Genomic DNA, 26,203 nt, shown 5'->3' on the forward strand with positions numbered 1-26,203 from the left:
ATACACACAAATCTGTGAGCAATGCCCATCGTGTACCACACTGGCCATCTGGGCTTTAGTTTATTGTCCTTGGACTTTTATGATTTTAAACTAGCTTTGCATCACATTTCCAGTCACCAGATATGAAAGACAAATAACTGAAAAGCTTCATCATCTATGCAGTTGAGGCTGAAAAGTGGGCTGAGTTGTGAGTGTGAAAATTTGACACGCTATGAACAACAGGATGTCACTAAGTATTCATATGAAAAAAATGTATTTCTGTAATGTGTGAATACTTGCCAGTAACACAGAAATTAAGAGCTCATCATTCTCTACAAACTTGCGGGAACTGTGAAAAAAAAAAAAAAAACCTCATATCAAATTATTGAAGATTGAACATTAATAAGAAATAGCTCAGTAAAGTTAACTTCAGATCTCACTCTGCATCAGAGTCAACAAGGGCAGAGTCAAACCACTACGTGTCGCAGTCACCACAGTGTATGCTTCGCTACATTTCAACAGTTCTACTGTCATACTGCATCTTTGCATAAACTAATCTTAGAGGAAGCAGCTTTTAATTTAAGAGTAGAATAATGTGGAACAGTGAGCATTTTCTAAAATATGACCCTAAATGACTCTATGGCTGTTTAGCTTAAACTCAACATACCATCTTGCACTTGCTTTAAAGCTACATGCTAAATAGAAGCCTGCAAAATAACTTAATCTGAAAACAAAATATAAAATCTATAAATATAGAATGGGAAAATTTGGACCTACACAAGAGAATTTTAATAACTAGAGTCGGCTTTGACCTAAATGCTAACATCAGCATGCTAACATTGTTTTACTGACAATGCTAACATGAGGATACATGTCGGGTATATTGTTTCCCATGTTCACTATCTTTCATTAACATGTTAGCAGCTAATAAGCACCCATCACAAAGCAGAGGTCAGGCATAAACAAAGTATTGATTAACTTTGGACCTGATGATGACACTAGATAGTTGATTTTTGAGTCTCAACTCAAAGCGTTCTCAACCTGAAGTAGGAGGTATTTGACATATTTGATGACCTTTCTCCAGAATCATTTGCATGCAACCTTTAAGAGATCACCAAAGTTATTACAATTCATCCTCAGGGGGAAATGGTTATCTGTAGTATGTTTCATGGCTATCTATTGAATAGTTGTGGAGACTCAAAACCGAAAATGTTAGTGCCATGGTGGAACTGGAGAAAAGGCAAAGTCAGTAGGATTAACTCTCTGGAGACCATGAATGCGCACGACAATCCATGTAACACTTACAACATATATTTCAGTTTGGAATAAAAGTCGGACGGGTGTGCCAACGTTTCCAACCCCAGGATCCATGCTAGCATTGTTAAAACCTGATATTTCCAGCTCATGTTGTGTTTGTCGTACTTTCACCTGTGATGTGCTTTGCTTTTGCTCATCAAAACTTCTAAAAGCAGAGAAGAACATGATGTGGGCCGTGCCCCTTCTGCACAGGGGGCGGGTTGAGGTTTGGCGGTGGACTCTGCCATTGCATGTGAGACGGGTGACACGGCAGTTTCATCAGTCCTCTCAGTTTTTCTGTCAGCCGCACTTCAACTTCCTTGTTTGCCCACAAGAACTGTTTCCTCTTTCGCGTTCTGATGACGTTCTTCTTCGAGGCACGACTTCAGTTCTGTCTCCTGTGTTCACCTGACAAAGACGATCAAATCCACACTTCACAAAGTGATAGGAATACTGCGTGTTTCTGGCATCGAGTTGTCTTCTGTTTTACGGACTGACTGATACGCTTGTCGTGCTGGGCCGAGGAGCAGGGCTGGTGAGTACAGAGGGATCACAGTCGAAATTGACGCTTTTCTGTTGTATGAATGTAAATCAATTTCAGCGTGATCATATGATTGTTGTGTCCAACTCCTGTCTGTCTCCAGCTTGGATGCATCCCTTTGTGTGTGTGTGTGTTTTATGTGACTGGATGTGTGTGTGAGAGAAGGAAGAGAGTGAAATGGTGTACGTAGGTGTGACAGTAATGCATTTCGATAAGCAGTAGCACACACGCTGCGTGTGTCAGGGTGTGTAGGTTTTGTGTGTGTGTGTGCCTGTGCGTGTGTGTTTATGATGTCGGGAGACACCAGCACCCTGTCCTGGAGGAGCATGTCTCCCACCAACCAGTCAGATTCCTCAGATGCGTCTCCAACTGCACAAGTCACCAGGGACAGCATCTTCTCCGTGAAGATCATCAAAGTGTGTTTCCTTAGCAACAGCTCTAACATGGGCAAGAACTTCAAACTGGTCCGCTGTGAGGAAGGCTGGACTGTCAGGGTAAACTCTACTGCACTCTACGCCGCTGTACTCCATTCTACTCTACTCTACTCTACTTTACTCTACTCTCTGACTGATTCTGTTCTAGACTATCATCAATGCGGTGCTGTCCAGTGGCTGTGTGGGTCCAGACATAAAATACAGGCTTTGTTATGGCCTCCTCCTCAAACACCTCAAGTCCTCGGTGATACACTGGCTGCACCCAGACCTGACTGTGTCTGAACTGATCCATCGCTACGAGCAGCAGCACCTAGAGGCTGAGTGGAGGTCAGTGTTATTATCTTTATCTGCTCATGCTGCACGGAAAGTGCAAAGTGAAACTGAGTTTTGGAACCTGTCCGAAGCTGGTGGTTTGCAGCTGGTGTCAGTATTCTATAACCATTACTTTGTGCAATCAAGATTTGCTCAGTAAGTCTGTGTCTGTCGCAGAGTGAACGCACTATTTGAAATCCCATTAGAATTAGCTCTGTATTTGGGACAAAATGTTAGGCGGATACGTCGTCACAAGAGTCATAATTTGAATAAGCTAAGTGTGATGTTTGTCCAGATATGATCTGAGGATCAGATACATCCCGTCAGACTTCATGGAGAAATTTAAAGACGACAGAACCACTATGCTCTACTTTTACCTGCAGGTCAGTAATATGTGGGTGTGAATGTGTGTCTATCCTTGCAAATGGTTTTGAGTTTTACTTTTTTTTTTACTGTCTCTTCACTACATATAGAATTAAGACTTGTTTTGAGATTAAATGTAATGTTTTGATTAGCAGCAGTCTTATTGGCTGCAGTCAGTGAAAGGTGCATGTGTGTGGGTGCGATTATCCACAGGTACGAAGTGACTATATGCAGCAGTATGCCTCGAAGGTCAGCGATGGGATGGCTCTGCAGCTCGGATGTCTGGAAATCAGGTGACGTACTGGTTTAAGCAAGAAAAATGTGTATCTGCCACTGCTTCACGTCTAAGGAAACAGGACAACAAATGGACATTGTTTAATATTCTTCACGAAATATCAAAGACTGTTGGTTTAAAAATTCAAATTTCGTTTCTTTGTGTTTTCAGGAGATTCTACAAAGACATGAATCCAAATGGACTGGAGAAAAAGTCCAACTTTGAACTGTTAGAGTAAGTCACCCTCCTCCTCCTCCTCCATTCAGAGCAATTTAAACATTTTCTTTTACATCAAGCGTTTTATACCCCAGTAAGTACAGGCTTAAGTCACTAATATCTCACTATTTTCTTCCAAAAATGTTTGGTACGCTTTGCAGCACATGTGTGGTCACCTATCTAACAGCTACATCTGCCCGAGCTAATCGATCACACATCTGCATTTTGTTCAACTGTGTCAAACCATGAGGTCGCAGACAGCAAGAACGTATCCTGTTTGTTCATTGTGCTTTTGAAAAGTTTTGTGATCGTGGTTTGACTTTCTTCCATTAGGAAGGACGTGGGGCTGGACCTGTTCTTTCCCAGAGAGCTGATCAACAGCATGAAGGTAGGGAAAACAATGACTCAGCCATGATTTGCCTTTGTTTGAGTGGCCTTAACCTGCACTTTGCATCGTGTTGAGCTTCCATAAAGCGATTCAACACAAATGTCACATTATCAATTACTCCTTTGTGTCCGTGTGTGTCAGCCTAAGCATTTACGTCGGCTGATCCAGCAGACATTCCAGGGGTACTCCACTCTGAAGCAGGACCAGTGCATCAGCAGGTTCTTCACCACTCTGGCTCAATGCTACAGCTTCACACAGGAGAGCTTCGCATGCCAGCTGGTGGTGAGTTGGACGCGCTCACAAGTGAAACCATAGATTATTTCCTGCCACGTTTCAAGTGAAATGATTTGTTTAAAGTTTGTGCATGTGTCCTGCGTCTACAGCACAGTTGGAACCTAACGATAGAGCTGGTCATCGGCCCTGAAGGCATCAGCCAGCAAAATGAAAACTCCACAGTGAGCTCACGCTGTCTTATATTCAGCTTTTCTCAAACACTCGTTGTTGACAACACGAAAGTTGTCTTTATTTATTTTTTTTCCATCTTTGTCTCTTTTGCAGCCCATCTGTTTGGCCACGCCCTCTCAGGTGTGCAGTATCTCCTGCTCTGCAGAGAATGACAGTCGGGCTCTGCTCACCGTAAACATAGAGGGAGCCAAACAGGTAACTTCTTGAAGGGATAGCGCTGTAGCAGCTGTACAAAAACCAAAGTGTATAAATGGCAAGTTGTGGTTTTAAATGCTGGAACTGTGTGGAGGCGGATGAGATTAAAATGCAAACACACGGTGAATATCTTGTATCTCTGACCCTCCAGTCGCTGTCAGTGAACACGTCCTCTCTGGCTATGGCAGAAAACATGGCCGACTTGATCGATGGCTACTGTCGGCTGGAAGCTGGCTCCGAGAGCTCACGCATTATCCGGCCAAGTACAGTTCACACACACCAATGTACCAACCCGCAACAAAAATTCGCCTCTGTAATGAAACAGTCTCAGATGTCGGGCATTTCTGATATTTTCCATTTTAGTCTGCTTTTGAACTTTTGACTTTCATTTGATAGACACAATGTCCAAAGTTATCAAAGTATGATCATCTAAACCAAATATCTGATCCTTTCAGGGAGAAACACGAGACACAAACTTCCTGACATCCCAAAACAGTGAGTGTGATGACCCATTTGGAAAGCAACATTTCTTACGTTTAGTTAAAGATGACAGCTTTTTTTGTTTCCACTGTGGTGCTAGATTGGTGGTAAACTGGTGGAAACATTCATCGTGTGGGTGTAGTTTTGTTATTTTTACACCTTCCTTTATGTTGTGGTCACATTTTCATATTTACATCTGTGCAGGACCAAAAGGTCTAAAGGTTTTTGGTTTTTTTGTTATAACCTTACAGACTGTTTGCTTTAATGAAGACCTTTAAAACAAAACAAAAGAAAAATCTCTCTTTTTCTTTCTTCCAGTGGTGGATCCAGTGGCCCTGACAACGGTAAACCTAATGACTTTATGTCGTTTTGGTTCCTGCTTGACAATGATTTATAATCTTTTTGAGCTTTCTTATTTTGGTTATGGCTATATACAGTCAACTTCAACATATTTTCTTAACTTCAGGTTCGGATATTTATGCTGAAATTCCAGAGGACACAGCTGCCTCTGGTGAGTGTTGTTTCACTGAAGGATTTGCTCTGACAATACACTTCTATCAATACCCCAAAAGTAAGAAGTCAGTTAAGACATGTCACTATTTATTATTTTGACTTCTTCCTAAATGGTTTGAACCAACCAATCAACCATCTAACCTCTGAGATAAGAAAAATATGTAAAAGATAGAAGCGGTATCAAAAAATATAACAACATACTGTATAGATGATAAGTTCTTGTAAGGAAGATGTAAGGACGGTGACGTGTAGGATGCTTCGATTGATTTTACATGTACTTTTATTGCGTTGCAACATCTACACGTAGCTTTTCATGGTTCACTGTCCTGTGGGTTCGCCCCTGCTCCTCAGCTCAGTTTCACTTTCAGTCAAACCACCGAACAAAAGCCGTCTGCGTGAAAAGGTCTTGTCTGAAGTTGTTATTGTTTGTGCGTTCAGACAAGCACAGAATCTCCAGAGATGACCTCGTTGTGGGTCGGATCCTGGGCGAGGGATTCTTCGGAGAGGTTCACGAAGGAGTATATAAAAGCCCCGTGAGTTCATCTAATGTCCACATATGATTGCAGTTTACTCCCAAACATGTCGCTAAGATTCCTTTAGCTCTTAGTGTTGCACTGGTACATCATGCCAAAAGTTTGGTATATAACCTGGTGGACAGCACACATAATGCTAAAACCTCTCCTAGAGGGCATTGAGTACACTGGCATGGCGGAAGTGACGTATGTTTGTGTGTGTTTGTAGACAGGAGAGAGGATCAGTGTGGCCATCAAAACGTGTAAGGACTGCTCAGCTGATGTGAAGGAAAAATTTCTCAGTGAAGCAGGTGAGTATGCGACTGTGATTGTTTCCTGTAGAAACACGTGCACATCTCGGTCGCGGATTGAGCTCGCGGGGGTTTGTGTGGAGATCGACAGCGAAGAAAGTTTCTATATAAAATATAGTAAAATGACGCGACAGAGGAGTTTAGAACATTGCAGGTTTTTGCATGTTTCATCAGTCATTCAGAGGATTGCGGTAGTCAACTTCCTGTTGCCTGGCTGTGGCTTTGTGAAGAGGCACAGACTGAAGGCTGAGGTGGCCTCAGGGTGAGACAAGAGGTCACACTCCTTTCCTTCCTGAGAACGTGTATGTTTAGAAAGAGAACCAGCAATTGTAGTTAAATTTGTTTATAATATTGCGGATATAGTTGCTAAACCAGAGCGAGCTCTTCAGGGATCAGGACTGACAGTCGAGTCCAGAAGGAAGAGCCTTGAGATTGTGTTCATTCACCCAACAATAACAAAGTGTGGCACTTAAAGGAAAACTTTTCTGAGCTTTGTGTCATCCAGACGATGTGTTTAAGAGGCAGCGCTGATCAAATATGAACCAAGCTTCAGTTATTTTCATTAAAAGTGTCACACGTTTGTGCTGTACAGAGAAAGTCTGTGAACAGGACACGGCTGCCATATTGTTTCCTGCATTGTGAAAACGGATGCTGAGAAAAAACTCAAAAATTGAACGCTGGCATTGACAGTAGGCAGTTCTGATGAAATCTGAACCATGATGCTGTTCATTACCTATGACTTGCCTCAGATGTTTCCAGAAACTTATTTTAATGTACTGTGTAGCTCTAACAAAGATTCTCTAAAACAAAGATGACCCTTTACCTGTGCTCAAATGATATGAAATGGTGTAATCTTTTTTGCCTCCTAATTTGACGGGTCGTTTCTCTCCCACACATCTACACTTGCATCGAGTACCAAGCTGCTCTCGGCTAATAAAAGGATGATTGAGAAGCAGTCACTTATCACTTGCACAGGATTATATTCTTCAGATTCTATTTTTTCATAGTTGTTTTCCTGGCTGGTAAATCTGAAAGCAGGGCATGACATTTGGTCTAGTGGTTAGCTATACGCATTTCTCTGCCTCTGCCCACAGGTTTCTTTTCTGTCTGCTGTCAACAAAGTATAAAATGCCAAAAATAAACTTTAAACCTTCATGCTTTCAACCTTGAAATGTCATTCTCTTTCTCTGACTTTATTTATCCCAGGAAGTTTTGCTCTGTCTGTTGCAGGCTTGATGAAACATTTGGATCATCCCCACATTGTGCGTCTGATCGGAGTCATTGAGGTCGATCCTGTCTGGATAGTCATGGAGCTCTACAAACACGGAGAGGTGTGTGTTTTTGTGTGTTTTCTGTGCGCGTCTGAATGGCTGTGGTGCAAAAATAAGGAAAGCTAGGGGGTTTTTTCTTTGCACAACTGGGATCGGGACTTGGGACTGACGATCCAATTAAATATTGCATACACTAGCAAGACTAAAACATATCAGATTAACAACGATGCAAATGAAACTGTATTTTGTTTACCTGACAGCTGGGGAATTATCTGGTGGAGCAGCAGTACATCCTGACCAGTGACACATTAATCCTGTATTGTCTGCAAATCTGCAAAGCCTTGGCTTACCTGGAGGGGCTCAATATGGTGCACAGGTAAAAGAGACTTTAAAAAAGCCATTCTGCTGTACCATAAAAAGCATGTTTAAAATGCTTAAAAGTCTCATTGTGCATTCTCACTACGGGCCTTGGTTGTTTTCTCTGCAGTTACCATAAAGCGTCTAGCTTCTGAAAACATTTACTGACCTATTTGCTTTATTCGATCAAATTATTAACAGTGTTTTTATTTTGGTGTGTGTGCCGTTTGTTTCTGTCTGCTTTAGAGATATCGCGGTGAGAAACGTCCTTGTGGCAGCGCCCGACCTTGTCAAGCTTGGTGACTTTGGCCTTTCTCGCTACGTTGACGAACAAGAATATTATAAAGGTACACACACACGTGCGCATACACATCATCTACCTGCTTAAGAGGTTAAAGTTGTCGAGAAATGTAAACATACGTGTCAGATGCCTTTTTTTTTTGTCCTTTTCTCTTCAAATATTACAAAATATTTTTCTTCCACGTGCAGCCTCAGTCAGTCGATTACCTATCAAATGGATGGCACCCGAGTCCATCAACTTCAGACGCTTTACCACAGCTAGTGATGTCTGGATGTTTGGTGAGAAACACCCTTGTCCGCATGCACATGTACATCTTAGCATGTCTTTTCACCTTCCACCATCGAAATTATTTTCATCGTGCCAAAAGTCGAAACAGATGGTCGCATGTGTGTTCAACCAGGTGTGTGTGTGTGGGAGACCTTCTCGATGGCGCAACAGCCGTTTTTTTGGCTGGAAAACGGGCAGGTGATCAACCATTTGGAGTCAGGAGTTCGACTCCCCAAACCACAGCTATGCCCGCCGCCCATATACTCCCTGCTCAACCACTGCTGGGCCTATGAGCCGCAAGCCCGTCCCAGCTTCAGCCAGCTGGTCTGCTCCCTGAGGTATGTATGGGAGAGGAGGAGGGAGAAGGTCAGTGTATCATGGGAAGTCGCACAGCAGTAAAGCTTATAGCTTATAGCTTATAGCCAGGGGCCAGTCTTAACTACAAGTTATGTCACATACATAAGATCGCTTATAAGGACAAATATGAGATCAAGATACGGTTTAATTGCCTGAAAAATTTTATTTATCCTCACACTAACTGATGTCCCCCGTTTGCGACTTCGTGACAGCGAGATCCACAGGATGGCGTTGGAGCAGGAGGCGGGTGTGAGGCGAAACAGACAGCGCCCTGTCTCATCAATGCTTGATCCTCCTCTTACAGAGCCTCCACCCAAGGTACACACACACAGACGTCAGCTGATTTCGGCAGGTGTACATTGTTAGCTATTTACAAAAATGATCAAACAGTTCGCCAAATTCCCTACTTTTATGTGAATTGCAAGCTGAAACACTACAGTATGACATCATCCCAGTGTCACGCTGTTGAAACTCTGTTGACGCAAATGGGAAAATGCACAACTTCTCGCTCAACAGTGCTGGCTTGCCGACCTTATGAGCCTAGCCTAGCAACTGTCTAACCTCAGAAGTGCCTTTATAAAATGATCAGGACACAGTAGAAACGTTCACTGAATTCTGAGTTTTGTTTGCTTGGATTTGTCCTTGCATTTGATGTGTGATTTTTATGTCTTGTAAATTACATGTCCTTTTTTCTCTCTCTCTCTCTCTCTCTCTCTCTCACCAGCCATCCAGACAAGGCAACACCCTTCCACGGATTACGCACACACAGGTGACTCTCACACGCACACATACACTTGATTTCTTCCATATATTTTCCTTGAGCTTCCCATGTAGATTATGTCATAGATGCAAAACTATACCAAAAAGTAAAAGAACCATAATACACCAAAGTTGGTTTGTGATGTAGGCATTGAAGCGACACAAACTGAAGCTTTTATGCTCTGTGGTTTTCAACATGCGCCACTCTCTGCGCTGAAAGGAAACCCCACAGTGGGGATATTCACTTGTTACCAGAAGTTGTACTGTTTTGCCAGTGTGAAAGTTGCATTTGAAATGTATGTGTGTGCGCGTGCGTGTGTGTGTGTGTGTGTGTGTGTGTGTGTAGAGAACTGACAGCAGAGATAGCAGGCCACCGTGGGAGCAAGAGAGAGAGAAAGTGGAGGACACTTTACAAAGACAAAGGAGGGAGATGTTGATGGATAAAGAGTGGCTTGAACAGGAGGAGAAACAACTGGTGAGACACATGCACACACACACACACACACACACACACTAGAGTGTGGCGAAACAATGGGAGATACAGAGTGACGTGTCAAACCAGCTTAATATCTCTGGCAGGCACATGACTTGTGACTAAATGTGATGAAACCTTGAGTGCTCACAGGGCTCTGCACATATTCTTACTCAAGCTAGCACCTGACCTACATTTTGCAAACACGGCCGCTGATTATTTCTGCATTCACTGAAGTCTGCTGCTGTGTTTCTGTAGGATCTTACCATTCAACTAGATTCGCACATCAAGGTACATTATTTTGGATTTATTTCCACTTGTGCAATTACAAGAGGTATATTAAAGCTGCACAAAGCAGCTTTTGGCCACTAGGGGGCAGAGTCATACCTCTTAATTGTCTATAGGTCATGCACAAGCGGTTTAGATAGTTTAGTGCACCAGCTCTAGACTTGTTTGCAGTGGTTTTCTGTCTCTTTTAAGGCAGCGTATATTTAGAAGCCAGCCTTTGTGACATTGCCGATTCACTCACAGTTTACAGTGACAACCTGACCACCGTTTTGACTTAAAACTCAAACCTATTAAAGTGTTATATTCACATATTTTTTTTCCCCTTCCTCTTCTCATTCTGTGTTGTTTGCAGCCCCACGAGCTGGTGTCCAGATCCCTAGAAAATGGTGAGTCCAGTTTAAAGGCCTCATTTCAGGTCATGCCTCCTTAAAAAAAAGGCTTTCTAAAATAATTTTGGAGCTATAGATATCAGTGCAATACAGACCTGGCACTGTGGTTGGTTTCATGGTTTCAAAATACTATTTACAGCATGCAAAATAGGTTGCACATACAAAAGAGAAACAGTCAAGTCAAACATTTACAGACAAAAAAAAGAAGAAGTATAGTTTTTACAGCAAGACAAAAATATGTGAAATATTAAAAATAAAAGCATGCATTTTCAAAATAAAGTGTGTATTAAATGTGCAAAATCTTCTACAGCATATCATTATCATAAATATTTACAAAAAATGTGCAGATATGCAGCTTTTTCTGTGTCTGGCAGGTCCTCCAGTGAAGCCTCCAATGCCTCCCGTTGTCACACAGGTAAAATAAAATAAAATAAAATTCCTTTGGCATAAATAGAAGTTGAAATTTAATTTAAGAAAAGAATAATCAGAGCTGTAAATATGACTATAAAAGTGTGTACAGCTGTGGCAGAGCTTCGTATTAAATCTGGTCGTTGAAAACTAAGCGTTGTGTTGCTGCAGCCTCGGCCCACAGCTGAGCTGGATCGATCAGGTGATCAGGTTTACACTGGCGTCATGGCGATGGTGAAACAGGTGGTCCAGCTGAAGAATGATGTCAACAGAATGCCCGCCTCTGAGTATCCCAGTGCTGTCAAAGTAGGTCCATCGCTGTGTGTTGTGTGTGTGTGTTTGGAGAGGGGGGGGGCGCTGTTGCGTCATAACAGACAGACTGAAAGCTGTCACTTCCTGCTAGGTGACGGTGGGAGCAGCCTTTAAAACATTTCGAATCATCACACCAAGCTGTTAAGAAAGGACTAAGTTCAATAATAGAGTTTGTGTCCTCTTCTTTTAATTCTCTTCCTTTTCTTCCTCCCCTTCCTGTCTTCCCTCACTCTAACCCCCCCCCCCCTCCCCCCCTCCCTCAGGCGGTTGGTATCACTCTCCGTAGCCTGATTCAAAGTGTTGATGAGATCCTGCCCTCTCTGCACTGCTCTGTCACCACAGAGGTAGGCCTCATTTTCATCCATCAGCTTTGTTTTTTTTGCAAAAGTGTACATGAATGCAATAAATACACTATATGTACAAAAGTACTGGGACACACCTCTTTATTACTGAAGTCACATGTGGTATGGGGCTGTTGTTCAGGGTTTGGGCTCGGCCCCTTACTTTCAGTGAAGGGAAATCTTAACGCTTCAGCATACCAAGACATTTGGAACAATGCTATGACTGTGCCCCAGTGTACAAAGCAAAGCTCCATAAAGACATGGCTGGATGAGTTTGGTGTATGAGAACTTGACTGACCCATATAAAGTCCTGACCTCAACCCAATCCAACTGGAACAGAGATTGTGAGCCAGGCCTTTTGGTCCAACATCAGTGTCTGACCTCACAAATGTTCTACTGCAAGAATGGGCACAAATTCTCACAGAAACACTTCAAAATCTTGTGGAAAGCCTTCACAAAAGAGTGGAAGTCCCTCTTGGCGCAACATTCAGGTGGCCCAATACTTTTGTCTATGTAAAAAAAAATATCTTGCTCATATGACTGGAAATGATACCTGTGGTGCATTAAATCTGGGCACAGGGAAAACGCTGAATGTTGTTAAATTTTAATCATCTAAGTCTTTTTCAAATTCAGTATCCTCATATAGTTTGTGTTATTAAGTAAGTAGCATAACACATCACAATGTGATTTTATATCCAATTCGGGATGACCCACATGAAAACATCTATAAAACACATGGTTTTCAGAAATAAGCATATTTCATTTTGTTTTGCATAACCTTTTTTTTTTTTTTTTTGTCAAGCCATATCTTGTTTTATACTTACTTGCTTCATCAGCAGTCAGCAGTTTGTTTTAGCTTTTCACTTTTCCTTTTCTGAGCAGTCTTTCATTGCAGGAATCTACCCAGTTTACTGTAAATGATGGTGGTTAGTGTGTTGTTGCGGCAGGAAATACGACAACTTTTTTGGGTGTTTGTAGACAAGTCTGAGCGAAAATCAGCTTCAGCTCTTCTGCTCTTTCATTTTTTTTTTTATTATTATAATCAACAAAACCCAAGGGTCTTAACATATTTTAATCTGTGAATTATATATAAGAAGAGAATAATAAAAATGCAATATTTATATACTGTTTAAGTCTTAATAACATGGGGAAAACTGAAATTTGAAAGACATTGTACCTTGTGATCTTCTTTCCAATTCATCTCAGATTGAGGGCACTAAGAAACTCCTGAACAAGGACTTAGGGGACCTGATTAATAAGATGCGACTGGCCCAGCAGAACGCCGTCACGTCGCTGAAGGAGGAGTGTCAGCGGCAGATGCTGGCGGCCGCTCACACTCTGGCCCTGGACTCCAAAAACCTGCTGGATGCTGTGGACCAGGCTCGAGTCCGGGCCAACTTGGCCAATCCCAAACCTGCCTCGGACAATGCAGAGGACGGCGGGGAACGAGGAGAATAAAGTTCCCTGTGGATTGACCTCCGTGAAGAAGCGCGATGCTTCCTCTGCTCTTGCTGATGAAAGACTTCATCGTGTATTTTCTCTGAAAAGATGAAACCTATTTAGGCTAAACTGAGCATTTCCTGAAGCTGAAATCAGACAACCACAATGTATAAAAGCAATAAAGTTTATATTGTTTTATCTTTTTTATTCTTTTTACTGTTTTTACCATTAAAGACAAACAGACTCTGCACTTTCTATGTTGTAGTTTTTCCTTTTGTGTCATCAGAACACACTTTTTAAGGCTGTTTTATGTTATGTTAGAGTGGCAAGAAATGCTTTATACTTTATTATTATAATAAAATCTATTATCATGGATGGACAAATGGATCCCTGCAATGCTTTTACCGCCAGGTTGACAATCCAAGGTCACCTATGGAAAGTTTGATCGCAGGTTAGATGGTTAAATACTTTCAAGACTTGCACCAGCTTGCGGGGGGGTGGGGGGGGGAAGTTCCAAGAACATAACCTGTGCGCCCGGAATGATGTGCCTGCAGCAGAGTTGACAATATGTCAATCAGGAGAGACAAGTGGATGAAGACAATTTTTTATCTACAGGAAGTCGTCTCCTGTCCCGCCCAACTGGGTCCAGATACCGGCGGTGGTGGCCTCCATTAAAGGCAGAGAGGCAATTGTATTTTAAAAGATAGCAGCAAGACGAAACAAGGCTAAAGATGTAGTCGTGGATTGATCTGAGCAGCGGATGAGAACAGCTCATACTTTGATTGACAGTCCCAGACAATAGACAGTAGAAAATTATCTGTGAGAGGGGTGAATGACAAGGTAATACGAGAGATAAACCACAGAGCCAATCATGCTAGTCTTCCTGAGGGAACTTTGGCAAAAGCTTCATTAGTTCGTTATTGGTTGGAGTCGGAATTTTATTGATGTTTTATGTTTGGTATTTATTTATTTTTTTTGCTTTGTGGGTGTCAATCATTCCCACAGAAAGGTTTCAGAATCGGCTCCTGATATTTTTCAGTCTCCTTAATGGATTAAACAAATGTAGCACTTGTCTTATTTGCCACATCTCTGTATTAGGGCAGAAAACAACATAGCGTTGAAGTTCATATTTAGAAAAGCTACGAGCTCTGGTTTCTAGATATTCACTTTGTAATAGAGATGATAGAAAGAGATTTCAATGTCTTATGGAGAAGCAATTAATGAGGCTACATAGAACAGAATAGACCAAAGAGTTACAAGTGAGAACACATAGTGTGAATCTGAAACCCACTTCCTGAATGGGGACCCACAAGGCTTACAAAATGTCTAGCCTTGTCAGCCTGTTCCCTCTACAGCAGTGTACAACCTATCTTTGATTTGAATTTCTCTGGAAACTCTCTTCTCTTAGCCTACAGAAGGAAAATTCCTTTACAGATCCCCACTTTTTTGACACTGAGATCAACACTAGAGTTGGGATTTCTAACACACTCAAAAACCAAGTAAACATGTCAATCAAAACCATACATCAGTAATGATCAATAGACAAGAATGTTACACATCAATTAGATACCAATTAAACTACACCTATATATAAAGGTAAACTACCGGTAGTAATGCAGCATGTGTCGAAATTCTGTGGACGGTCAGTGTGCACCATCTTTGTGGTTCTATCAATAATTGATTTAACAGTTGCTAAGAGACAGGGACAAAAGAAGATTAAGAACACTGATATGGTAATAGTGAACAAGAATTTAACCAAACCAGATCTACATGTCTCAATCATGCCTGAAAAAAACCCCACAAAATCTGCATCCAAGATGCTGCTAAGAACGTTTATTAACGGTAACTTTGCAGGCCCTGACTTGTGCTGCTTAAAAGAGATCAAATGAGTTCCTCCAAGGTGAATGGTATTGGAGGACTCACTGCAGAGTGCATTGATTGATTTTGTCCTATTCTGACAAAGACAGCAGTTATTTGACTATGATACCACACATAATCAATTACTGGGCTAGTGGCTGAGTTAATTCAGCCCCCCATTCAGAACTTCATGAGGGCTAAGCATGTGCATTTCCTGTGGAGTACAGGTAATGCATCTTGTCAGGTCTTTCAAACCGGCCTCACCTCTGTGGGTGATAGGGCAAAATGCAGCTTGCAGATTGCTTCATGGGATCCAAAGATGTCAGTAGACATATGGGCACAAATTGAAACTTGCAAAGCAGAAGCACATTAGAAGCACATTAGAAGCACAGTATGACATACATAAAAACATACATAAAACACATTGATTATAATTATAACTACTGCAAGACCTGTCCTAACTAGTTACAACTTTAGAAGTCAAATATTAATTTGTGGATAAATAATAAAAACACAGTTAATGCTATTAAAGGATTACACTGCAGCAAATCGGTGTTGCACTTTCATAAAGCTGGCGGACTTGCAACAGTCATGATGACAAGATGTTTGGCAGCAGAGTCCATATAAACTGAGTGTGTTGCAGAGCGTCAGTTAGTTTAGAAAATGTTTAAATTTCAGAACATAAAGCTGTGCTTAGCAGGATCTGTCACTCATCTGTACAGACCAAATCACCAGGTTCTCTGTTGAATCTGACTGGAACTTGTGGTTAAGTTCAATTGTTCAACTTAGGAACTCTGCACTAATGTAAAAACTGAGTCCGTAATGACAGTAATGTTAATGCCAGCTTTAAATATAGCTTTAATAATAATAATGCTCTGCTGTCTCCTGTGAAGCAGAAACAGGTTGAGCAGGGTTGGTTGTGTTGCAAAGTCACCGAGCAAAATAAATGTTTCTTCTCTGTATGAAAGCATATGAGTCAGGATGAAAATACATACACACATATTGATGCTTTTTTACTTTATAGAGCTTGAAGGAACCTCAAACCCTTCTTCCACATATCAGGCAATTCAGAGGTCTTCAGCTCTGTCACAAGATCCACAAGTCAACATTTGCAAGTGGTCAAACCAGTGCAGGTTTATTCTTCGCTCAAGACGAAATGCAGGTTTTGATGGCTGCCTCAGGACAGCCACGAACCCCCTTTGTATTCAAAACTTTCCTGTTGCGGATGAGTCTCGATGCAGCATTCTATTTGTTAAGTGGCGTCGAAGTTGATGTAAGAATTCATTATGCAGCATCAAAAAAAGAAAACTGAGAGATTGCTGTCTTTTCTTCTTATTTAACAATGTGGCTAATAACCTGCATTGCATGAGCCCTTCGTTCTGGAAGCTCTCTGCAGAATGGTGGATTAAACTCTGATCGAACCATCAAACCGATCAAACTATTTTGTATTTTGGACAGAACAAACACATGGTGGTTCTTAATAGGCCACACTGGAGGTTACTTCGTGTTCTTTGAAAGGAAGCAATAAGTAACACGCAAACCAAAAGCAACCAAAAGCATTTTTTAAAGCTTTTAGATGATTCTAGACCTGCAGAAACACCTTCAAGGGAGGGGGGTGTTCGCTTGCTATGCAACACCTCAGCGTCTATTTCTGTCCTTTAAAAGGCAGCTCTTCAGGTCAGGGCAGTCAGCAGACACCTCTTTGCCTGTAAGGATCCGCTCACCAGGTGAGGATTTTACATTTTATTTTAACGTGGAAACCAGTTTCAAACCACAGACATTTAAAGGTTTGGGCATCCTCTTAAATCAAGTACTGCAAGCAAAGCAAGGGTTACTTTAAAAGTAGAATTCTTTAAAACAAGAGTTGCTATTTCCACACCCATTTCTGTTATCTGTAAGTACAATGCCAATATGTTTCAAATGTTTAATTGCAACTTTTCTTGAGAGGATTTCGCAAATGAAATGTTTTGAGCAATGAAAAGAAATTGTTTCAAACTTAACTCTGCCACACCTAACAGCACGTCAGTCATATTATATACTCAAACCTGTAGTGCAGCAATTTCATTACCATTCTGCACTCGAGATGCCAAACTACTTACAGATATTTGTGTCTTGCTGAGTGAGGGGGAAATACATCCAAACATTTTTAATGTGGCAGGCAAAAAAGACACCTGCTGAATACTGAACAATGTGTTCATTATTTCTCACACCCATATTAACAGAAAGTCAGTCAACAATTAGTTTAAAGATGGCTCCATACAGCTCATCTGACATAACCCACGTCCCAAGGATTTCCAAGTGATTTGAAAAAGCATTATTTATACCTGAAATAGAGTAGACGATGACTTAATTTTCATTTTCGTGAACTGTTCCACTTCCACGAAAGTTAACACATTTTATAATTGCGCTAAAATATGTAATGAATATCACTGCCACAGCTTATAAATCCTTTCTGGTGTATGTGTAATCAGAAACAACTTCCTTTCAGGTGTGACCTCTTTCTCATTATCGGACCAAGGATGAAGAAGAAGTTGATCCTCGATGTGGACACTGGAGTGGACGATGCTCAGGCCATCATGGTGGCCCTCGCCGCTCCGGATGTGGAGGTTTTGGGGATCACTTGCTGTCATGGCAACACACCCCTTGAGAACGTCCTCAAGAACACGCTGCGCGTCCTGAAAGCCTGCAACAGGCTGGATGTAAGTCTGAGGCTGACTGTAATGTCAATGTGAAGGGAGTTTGGTTGTGATTTGGTGCATGCATTAGGCAGTATTTTTGTTTTTTCCTGATAAAAACAAAGTATTGAAGAAGTAATCCATGCATGTTGCTATACTTTACAGATCCCAGTGTATCGTGGCTGCTCAAAGCCACTGCTGGCCCGTAAGCAACATGCTGGAGATTACCACGGGAAGGACGGACTGGGCGATGTCCCGGATCCAGAGGCTCCAGATCTGAGCCTGCTGCAGAACAAAAAGGCTGCACTGGCTATTATCAAGATTGCAAAAGAAAACCCTGGAGAGGTGGGCTAGTTTACATTAAATACTTAAAAACCATCACAGGTATACAGTTTCCGTCATGCTTCTGCTCCACCTCGCTCATGTGAAGAAATTTGAGAGCGTTGTTTCTCTTTCATATTCAATCCCTCTCACGGAGCAGGTGAAGGTAGCTTGGAGTCTGATTAATGTGAGCCCCATGAGGAACAGAAAGGTTTACACATCTAAAATGATGAGAAATGTGATCAGCTGATATTAAAATCTTCCTGAATTCCTGTTTGGGTCAGATGAATCTTGTCACACCAATGGTGAAATAAATTTATTCTAATGTAACTGCCATGAGCCTGGAATTCACTCATGCAGTCAAGACTGTGGCGAATAAATTTGTGCCTTTGACGTCCGGCAAGCTCCCTCAGCCAGAGAGACATGTAGTTTATTGACAGTTTCAGCCTACTGTTAGCACCGTACCTGACATTCCTGTGCACAAAATACCAGGTTGAGTAAAACCCAGGTACACAATAAATTTAAAGAAGCTCAGTGATATATTGTGACTGACAAGCACTGACATGTTCTCATGTGAATGCAGAATGTAACACTGCAACATGGTCTGCAAGTAGTCCCTGTCCCCAAGTTCCTTGAACCAAAACCTGGCAAAGGTGTAGTGAAACAAATAAAATACAGCTAATGTTGAGCTAACTTTTAACATTTTGCAGTGACACTAATCTCTATGAACACATCTTCAGCAACAGATAAGATTTAGCATCGGAAGTGTTCTGGTTTCCGACTGTAGTTCAGTTTTAGTATGAAAACAGCTGATAGGCTCTGATGTTGCACGTAATTCATTTGCGTCCATACGAAGAAGCCAAAATGTCATCTGTTTGTCTCAAGGTGCTATTCGGATTGTAGATAATGATTTATAAGCCGAAGAAGAAGTCTCAGACTGGATGTCCATTATGCTGGACTGGACTGGATTTTTGTTATATATATATATAGTACTGTTATTTTTGTATATATTATTATATTGTGTAGGATATCACAAGAACAGCCACTCAAAGACCATTCTAAGACAAATTTGTATTGCTGTCTAAAAGGTAACTCTGGTGGCCACAGCCCCCCTCACTAACCTGGCTGTCGCAGTACAACTGGACCCTTCCATCTCTAAGAAGCTGAAGGCCCTTTACATCATGGGAGGAAACATTGAATGTAAGTTATATGTTGTTGAAGTACTCAGTCTGTTCTTTCATTCTTCTCCTGTGATTTCCATCTGCACATTTGTATTACTGAAACCGATGACTGTGTGCAGCCAGGGGTAACACCACAGTGTGTGGGGAGTTTAACTTTGTGGCTGACCCCGAGGCTGCCTACGTCGTGTTGGACCGCTACACCTGCCCCACCTACATCGCCTCCTGGGAGTTCAGCTGCAGGAACAGCCTGCCGTGGGTGAGACTGAACACACAACTTGAGGAGCGATCTTACCTGTCATGTACCCTTCAAGGGGGGGGGGTCTGAATACTTGGGGATGTGCCCCCCCATATATATATTAATTACAGCCCTGATTAAAATTTTCATTCCCTCAGTCTTTCTGTGACCAGTGGCTGGCCCAAAACTCTGAGAAAGCTGCCTTCATGAAGAAGATCTCAAGCCTTTCGATGAAGGTAAGAGTGTGCAGACTATGGTGATACAATGAAGGAAGTCAAGGAGGCAAATTGATAAGAAGCTTCATAAACTGATGCATTTAATACCCTGTTATTAACTATAAGGTTATACGGCACAGCATGCAATGCTGAGCATGTTTGAACAGGTAGATAATTATGTTGTCAGAAGTGTTATTACTCACTCAGTGTATGTATAACATGTCTTCAGTCTTTATGTAATGTTCTGAACTGCATTCAAATTCGCAAATTATATTTTTTCAAATGGTTTTATGTTCACTCGGGCCCGCACAACACAAGTCTTTTTGGGGATAGCAAAAGCAAACATAAATAACAACAAACAGAACACCCTTGAAATGCGCTCTTCTGTAACTTTTTATAAACTGTCAAATCCTAACATTTGGCTTTTTATCCTGACTGACATGACTGAGTGCAATGACAGTGATCACAGCGCCAATAACAAAGAAACTCATAGATGTTGTCTGGGCGCCCTCTAGTGGCAGAAACATGTCTAAATAGATCTTCATGATATGTTACTTCTGCAGAAAGCTCAGTCAGCAGACTATCAGAAGGAGATCACTGAAGGAAAAGGCTTCAATTCCTGCGACACCTACGCTGTAGCTGCCGCCATCGATGACACGTTCATAACAGAGAGTGACGAGGTGAGGTCGAGCTCTACAGCTTTTCTGTCTTGAAAATACAGAACATTTCAGTTTAGGTCTTTAACCCACAACCTCCTGTGTTCCTCCAACAGGTTGCAGTCACAGTGGAGTTGGAGGGGACCTACACCCGAGGCATGATGGTCCTGGACTACATGGAGCTGCTGAAGAAGAAACACAAGGCTTTCATCATGAAGAAAGTTGACTTGGAGAAGCTCAAGCAAATGTTCATGAATTCGCTCAAGTAGAGTGGAAACTGCAAGCAAGCTGAATGCACGAAATTGGTTCAACGAGAGTAAAAACAAAATAAAAATGAAAGACGCAATATCTTACAATGTCTGTTCTGGATTATCTTATCTCTTCTCTTACAGTGACCAACCTCACTAATGCTGTTATCTTTGAAATCTCTTTTTTTTAGGCAGGGTGGGGGGGTGGGAGGGACTACAAATTGACAAAAACTTGAGAAAAACATTGTCTGTCTTCATACCAGGAAGGGATTGGCCCACACATTTTAAATGCACGAGGTTATATTGAAACCAGTACAGATGGTTTACAGATGTTGGCTGAATAGCAAATAGTCAGTACCATAAGCACAAGTCACACACACTCTACTAAACAGCTTAAAGAAAATCCTTTGTTTTCAATGCTGTTGATCCCTTCATTTAATTATTTGTCTTTTTACTGTCTTGCAGAAGATGTTGGACTTTGTTATTTAACACCACAGAATGTAAAAAGCACGGACAGCTTGTGTTTCATGGGAGATTCCTATCATTCCATGTCACCTTCTGACTGTCTTAAACCCCGCGGGCTGATAATTCTTTCAAGGATGTGAAAGTTTTCCACATGTTGGTGGATATATCTCTTTACATCAGCGGCAGAACAAATTTTATTATACTGTGAATCATCCCTCTCATCCTTCAGTATAATTACTCTGTAGCCTATTGTATTATGGTCAGGCTAATTTTAGAATTCCCCATCTCTCTTTATTTGTCATTATTGTTAAATGAAGTAGCTTTCCATAAAAAAAAAAAAAGAAAAGAAATGGTGCTTCCAAGATTTAACAACACTCCAGTAAACAAGTGTGTTTTCCATTACAGAACACAGAGGTAAATATGGAAAACACTCATCAAAATGCACTTCCAAACTCAAACTACCAATGATTTCTCCAATTTCTTTGGAAGTCATCCAACACTGGCAAAACACTTTTTAAAAAAATCCTACATTTCTGCGATATATCTGCAGAAACACACCCAGATGGGAGTTTGCCTGCTGCCCCTTACATAAGCAGTTAATCTGTGTGCCTTTAAAAGAGCTTCACGTCACGCCACTGCAGACAGCAGCAGCGGCAGCAGAGATCCTCTATCGAGATCCGTTCACCAGGTGAGGATTTTAAAGTTAGTTTCACTGTTTCAAAAGGAAATTTGACTGTGTGGTTGAGTCTAGTATGGGGAAAATTGCAATTACACGCCACTATTCTCATTTAAAAAGATTTTATCTATATTGTCATCATTTTTGTAACTTTTTACCTGCTAAGAATAACTTTTTCAACTCTATTTCAACCATGCAAATGTATATTTTGACCAATGTTAAGGACTCACGTTGCAGAGCAAAGTAAGCTTATTTGTGCAGCACCCTTCAACAACAAGGCAAGTTAATGTGTTTTATATACAATTAATACTGTGCTGTTCCAGTGCGAGATATGGATGATTAGTTCTGGATGTGGTTTAGTAAAAGGCAGTAAAATGTTTCTGTTTTTTTAATACTGCATACACATTTGTTGTATTTTCTGGTTGTATTCCAATACAAGAGATAATATTATATGTGGTCATTATAACCATGCTAAGACAATACATCTAATGGTGGCCTTAGATTTTTGCACAGTACTGTATATTGGTATATTTTTAAGGTGATAGTACCATAAAATTCTCATTCCTAGGATGAAGAAGAAGTTGATCATTGATGCAGACACAGGGGTGGATGATGCTCAGGCCATCATGGTGGCCCTTGCAGCTCCAGATGTGGAGATTTTGGGGATCACCTGCTGTTTTGGCAACACACCCCTGGAAAACGTCCTCAAGAACACGCTGCGTGTCCTGAAAGTCTGCAACAGGCTGGATGTAAGTCTGTGGATTTAGAGGGTTTTACACGCTTAATATTAACAGGTGGGTCTTGGTGACACAAAGAAGCACAATCTTATTTTTTATTTTCCACAGATTCCGGTGTATCGTGGCTGCTCAGAGCCACTGCTGACCCGTAAACGCCACGCTGGAGATTATCACGGGAAGGATGGGCTGGGCGACGTACCAGATCCAGATGCTCCAGGCCTGGAGCTGCTGCAGAAGAAAAGAGGCGTTCCAGCCATGATCAAGCTTGTCAACCAGAACCCCGGAGAGGTGAGATGTAAATCCCAATTTCACAGCCGGCTTTTTTTTTCCACCTGTGTAGATTAGAACATCCAAGTTCAGAAACAAAATACATGAAATCACCTGAAATCTGCTTCTTCATAAGCAGTGATCATAGGTGGTGGAGATTCCGACGTGGGCTGTGGTATCAATATTATGACATTCGTTGCTAATCTGTTTTGATGTCATTCTAGAGACGAGCGAGATTGTTCTTCTATTAGCCTTGACCTCTGGCATTTCTTTGAGGGGTCTCTATTTTGGGAAGCAGTAGAGTTTGTTACTTGATATAGCTCAAAAGCTTTGCCCACTGTCATCAGCTTCATCTGTTACTCTTTACTTCGGTATGCTTAAAAACCATTAAAAGAAATAGAAGAAATATGATTTTTTTTTTTCCTTTGCTGCAGGTGAGTCTGGTAGCCACAGCCCCCCTCACTAACCTGGCTGTCGCAGTACAACTGGACCCCTCCTTCCCTAAGAAGCTGAAGGCCCTTTACATCATGGGAGGAAACACTGATTGTATGTTACCTCTCAAAACATGTACTCAATTTTCCATAATTCTGTGATTTATATCTGCTCTAATTTGATGAAGAATTATGACTATGCCTGCAGCCAGGGGTAACACCACAGTGTGTGGGGAGTTTAACTTTGTGGCTGACCCTGAGGCTGCCTACGTCGTGTTGGACCGCTACACCTGCCCCACCTACATCGCCTCCTGGGAGTTCAGCTGCAGGAACAGCCTGCCGTGGGTAAAGCCATACACACAACTTGAGGGTTGTTTGCACCAGTGGGGGGGAAAAAAGTCTAGTGAGGACACCTGAAACCCAGTGAATTACTGGCACGGGTAGCATTGGAACCAGGCTTAATTTGCACACAATCACAAGTGAGGTCTTTCCTAAACACGTATGTATGTATTTAACACTTTCTGCTTTGATGGCGCACACACAGTGAACATTTTCTGCTTTCCTCCCTCAGTCTTTCTGTGAGAACTGGCTGTCCCAAAATACTGAGAAGGCTGCCTTCATGAAAAACATTACAAGCCTCTCTATTAAGGTGAGAGTGGGCAGATTGTCGTGGTATGAAGAAATATATGGTTTATTCTAGAGGCAGGATTTTACATTGTGTGTATTCAATGAGTATAAGCTGTAAAACACACGATGTTGTCTGGCTCCTGGCTGATGGCTTTGACTCTGAATCCTTCCCCACCGCAAATTTTAATTTTTAATCAGAGGCAACGTTTCATTCAAAGTTATATGTATATTTATATATAAAATTTATTTTTATTTACTTTTTTTTTTTTACAAATCACACATCAGAAGTGCTATTTTTTTTTTTATTTGAATTTCTATATGAAAACTTACATAACAAAAATAATGGAACAGATTTTTGAGCTAGAGCCCCCAAATCTCAACATTTTCAAAGATGCCTCCAAAATTTGGGGCCATAGATGAGAACTATAAGAATAAACAGGAAGTATTTGTTTATGGGCGACTTTGGCGTCTCGGAGAACAGTAGTTAATACTGCTCATACCTTGGGCCTGCTTGTGTGCTTATAGTACTGCATAAACCCCTGTCACAACATGTCTAAATGGATCTTCATGATATGTTGTGTCTGCAGAAAGCTCAGTCAGCGGAATATCAAAAGGAGATCATAGCTGGGAAAGGCTTCAATTCCTGCGACACCTACGCCATGGCTGCCGCCATCGATGACACGTTCATAACAGAGAGTGACGAGGTGAGGTCCAGCTCTACAGCTTTTCTCTCTTGAAATTATGTACTATTTAAATCATTATCCCACAAAATCCTGTGTTCCCCCAACAGGTTGCAGTCACGGTGGAGTTAGAGGGGACCTACACCCGAGGCATGATGGTCCTGGACTACATGGAGCTGCTGAAGAAGAAACACAAGGCTTTCCTCATGAAGAAAGTTGACTTGGAGAAGTTCAAGCAAATGTTCATGAATTCGCTCAAGTAGAGTGGAAACTGCAAGCAAGCTGAAGGCGCGAGATTGCATCACCAAAATAAACAAGAAAGCAAATTCTTTTTCAAAAATCATGACTCAAACTTTGGTAACGGCCTTGTCATTGGATATGTTTTTAAGTGAAGACAACACCTCAGATGAGAGGTTCTTTAGAGATGTGCAAAAAGTGTGCAAGGGCAACACAGCATCAGTGAAACATTCACTGAGAACTTATTTTATATGTTTTCTGAAACATTAAACTGAAATAATAATGCCTTCCTAAGCTTTCACCAAAGTGCTTTTCTTGGTTTCTGAGTCCCATGCCGGATAGGATTCATGTTCAAATAGTCATGACATTTACTCTATAAGATTCACTTTGGTAAAATATTTCTGGTTGAAAGTGACAAAATTTTATTTGAATTGCTCACCCCCATGTTTGCAGACATAACTTTACGTGTGCCTTTGTGGTGCGGGTGAATGTGTGTTGACATTTATACGGAGCAAATCTTGCAGACATCTAGAAAAATCGACTTTGCTGAAAGGAAAAAAAAAAACAAAACAAAAAAAACAGCAGGAAGTCAATGGACCATGATGGTCATGCGCCAGGGAAGTGACATCAGAACTGCAATGTGGCAGTGCTGTTTCGCTTATTTCATTTAAATATTCTCCACTTTAGAGCAGGACTTTGAAAATTAAACTGCCAAACAGTTTTTTCCATTTTCATTTTAATATGGTTTTAGAATGTGAAAATGAAAACTGGTATTGGTTTCATTACATTTTCGCTTTAATTTTTAGTCACATAACACACTTTAATTATAATGCTGTTTTGGAATGACATTATCACTTTCAAATTCACATTATCATTTTAATAAAGTCACCTTTGAGCTTGCACAGATGAGAGATAAGACAATTTCGTTATTATTAGTGTGCTGTGTGTGCCAGATGAAGAAACCTGAATCGCTGCCTTTTATCTCACAGCCAAAACGCTGAAATTTGCTGGTGTACAAGGAAATAATAAAATGAAACAAACTTGGTTTCGTCATCCACATGCGTGTAATAGAATGAACATAAAAGTCCTGAGCCAAGTTAAAAAAAGAGATCTTTACTGTTGCGACATATTGCATGGGAACATTGAAAACATTTGAATAATAAAACATGGTGTGTCGCAGTGATTTATGTTTAAAAAAAAACAAAAACTCCCACTTGTTTGTACTTCACAGCAATCTGCATTGACAATCTTCCAACATCCTGTTTTACCCGATTCAAAAATGCAAATTAAAAAAAAACAAATACATTGAAACCTATTAGAACCATCAGCCATACTTGCAAAAAAAAAAAAAAAAAAAAAAGTTAAAAACAATATTTGGAATAAGAAATGATTCAGTCTTCAAGAAACAAAATTAGAGCAAACGCCTAAAACTTCTGAAGAAATATCGGTATCAC

At 41.1% G+C, this 26,203-nt stretch overlaps 3 protein-coding genes across 4 annotated transcripts; all 3 read left to right on the forward strand.

Annotated features, from left to right (window-relative positions):
• Positions 1-1,555: 1,555 nt before the first annotated feature.
• Positions 1,556-13,496, forward strand: LOC124055453 (protein-tyrosine kinase 2-beta-like). Of its 2 annotated transcripts, XM_046382327.1 has the most exons (30): positions 1,556-1,810; positions 1,920-2,310; positions 2,399-2,577; positions 2,858-2,945; positions 3,139-3,218; positions 3,371-3,433; positions 3,749-3,803; positions 3,945-4,085; positions 4,187-4,258; positions 4,362-4,463; positions 4,615-4,726; positions 4,860-4,865; positions 4,919-4,958; positions 5,262-5,287; positions 5,410-5,454; positions 5,895-5,989; positions 6,198-6,279; positions 7,510-7,610; positions 7,811-7,926; positions 8,154-8,254; positions 8,397-8,486; positions 8,609-8,813; positions 9,045-9,150; positions 9,557-9,601; positions 9,938-10,066; positions 10,704-10,737; positions 11,115-11,155; positions 11,320-11,454; positions 11,724-11,804; positions 13,008-13,496. In XM_046382327.1, the coding sequence occupies exons 2-30, from the start codon at positions 2,104-2,106 to the stop codon at positions 13,257-13,259; spliced, it is 2,829 nt and encodes a 942-aa protein (XP_046238283.1). In that variant the 5' UTR covers positions 1,556-1,810; positions 1,920-2,103; the 3' UTR covers positions 13,260-13,496. The 2 variants fall into 2 exon arrangements, with proteins under 2 accessions (XP_046238283.1, XP_046238284.1); XM_046382328.1 differs by lacking the exon at positions 4,860-4,865.
• A 3,211-nt stretch (positions 13,497-16,707) lies between these two features.
• Positions 16,708-20,734, forward strand: LOC124055479 (inosine-uridine preferring nucleoside hydrolase-like). The gene is made up of 8 exons (XM_046382380.1): positions 16,708-16,825; positions 17,587-17,797; positions 17,939-18,118; positions 19,183-19,294; positions 19,395-19,531; positions 19,669-19,746; positions 20,289-20,405; positions 20,498-20,734. Exons 2-8 carry the CDS (start codon positions 17,618-17,620, stop codon positions 20,648-20,650), a joined length of 957 nt encoding a protein of 318 aa, XP_046238336.1. The 5' UTR covers positions 16,708-16,825; positions 17,587-17,617; the 3' UTR covers positions 20,651-20,734.
• Positions 20,735-21,661: 927 nt separating this feature from the next.
• Positions 21,662-25,043, forward strand: LOC124055478 (inosine-uridine preferring nucleoside hydrolase-like). Its single transcript, XM_046382379.1, has 8 exons — positions 21,662-21,782; positions 22,339-22,519; positions 22,616-22,795; positions 23,209-23,320; positions 23,414-23,550; positions 23,777-23,854; positions 24,420-24,536; positions 24,623-25,043. The coding sequence occupies exons 2-8, from the start codon at positions 22,340-22,342 to the stop codon at positions 24,773-24,775; spliced, it is 957 nt and encodes a 318-aa protein (XP_046238335.1). The 5' UTR covers positions 21,662-21,782; position 22,339; the 3' UTR covers positions 24,776-25,043.
• The last annotated feature ends 1,160 nt before the right edge of the window (positions 25,044-26,203 follow it).

The sequence above is a fragment of the Scatophagus argus genome, chromosome 24 (genome assembly GCF_020382885.2).
Source record: "Scatophagus argus isolate fScaArg1 chromosome 24, fScaArg1.pri, whole genome shotgun sequence".
Lineage (NCBI taxonomy): Eukaryota > Metazoa > Chordata > Actinopteri > Scatophagidae > Scatophagus > Scatophagus argus.

What these genes read in the sequence shown, in the direction of transcription:
- LOC124055479 (XM_046382380.1), top strand. Translation starts at nt 17,618, where the DNA reads ATGAAGAAGAAGTTGATCCTCGATGTGGACACTGGAGTGGACGATGCT. An exon ending in AAGCCTGCAACAGGCTGGAT is followed by an intron (nt 17,798 to 17,938) that starts GTAAGTCTGAGG and finishes TATACTTTACAG; the next exon opens with ATCCCAGTGTATCGTGGCTG. An exon ending in CATGGGAGGAAACATTGAAT is followed by an intron (nt 19,295 to 19,394) that starts GTAAGTTATATG and finishes GACTGTGTGCAG; the next exon opens with CCAGGGGTAACACCACAGTG.
- LOC124055453 (XM_046382327.1), top strand. Translation starts at nt 2,104, where the DNA reads ATGATGTCGGGAGACACCAGCACCCTGTCCTGGAGGAGCATGTCTCCC. An exon ending in AGCTGATCAACAGCATGAAG is followed by an intron (nt 3,804 to 3,944) that starts GTAGGGAAAACA and finishes CGTGTGTGTCAG; the next exon opens with CCTAAGCATTTACGTCGGCT. An exon ending in GGGCTCAATATGGTGCACAG is followed by an intron (nt 7,927 to 8,153) that starts GTAAAAGAGACT and finishes TGTCTGCTTTAG; the next exon opens with AGATATCGCGGTGAGAAACG.
- LOC124055478 (XM_046382379.1), top strand. Translation starts at nt 22,340, where the DNA reads ATGAAGAAGAAGTTGATCATTGATGCAGACACAGGGGTGGATGATGCT. An exon ending in GCAGGAACAGCCTGCCGTGG is followed by an intron (nt 23,551 to 23,776) that starts GTAAAGCCATAC and finishes TTCCTCCCTCAG; the next exon opens with TCTTTCTGTGAGAACTGGCT. An exon ending in TCATAACAGAGAGTGACGAG is followed by an intron (nt 24,537 to 24,622) that starts GTGAGGTCCAGC and finishes TTCCCCCAACAG; the next exon opens with GTTGCAGTCACGGTGGAGTT.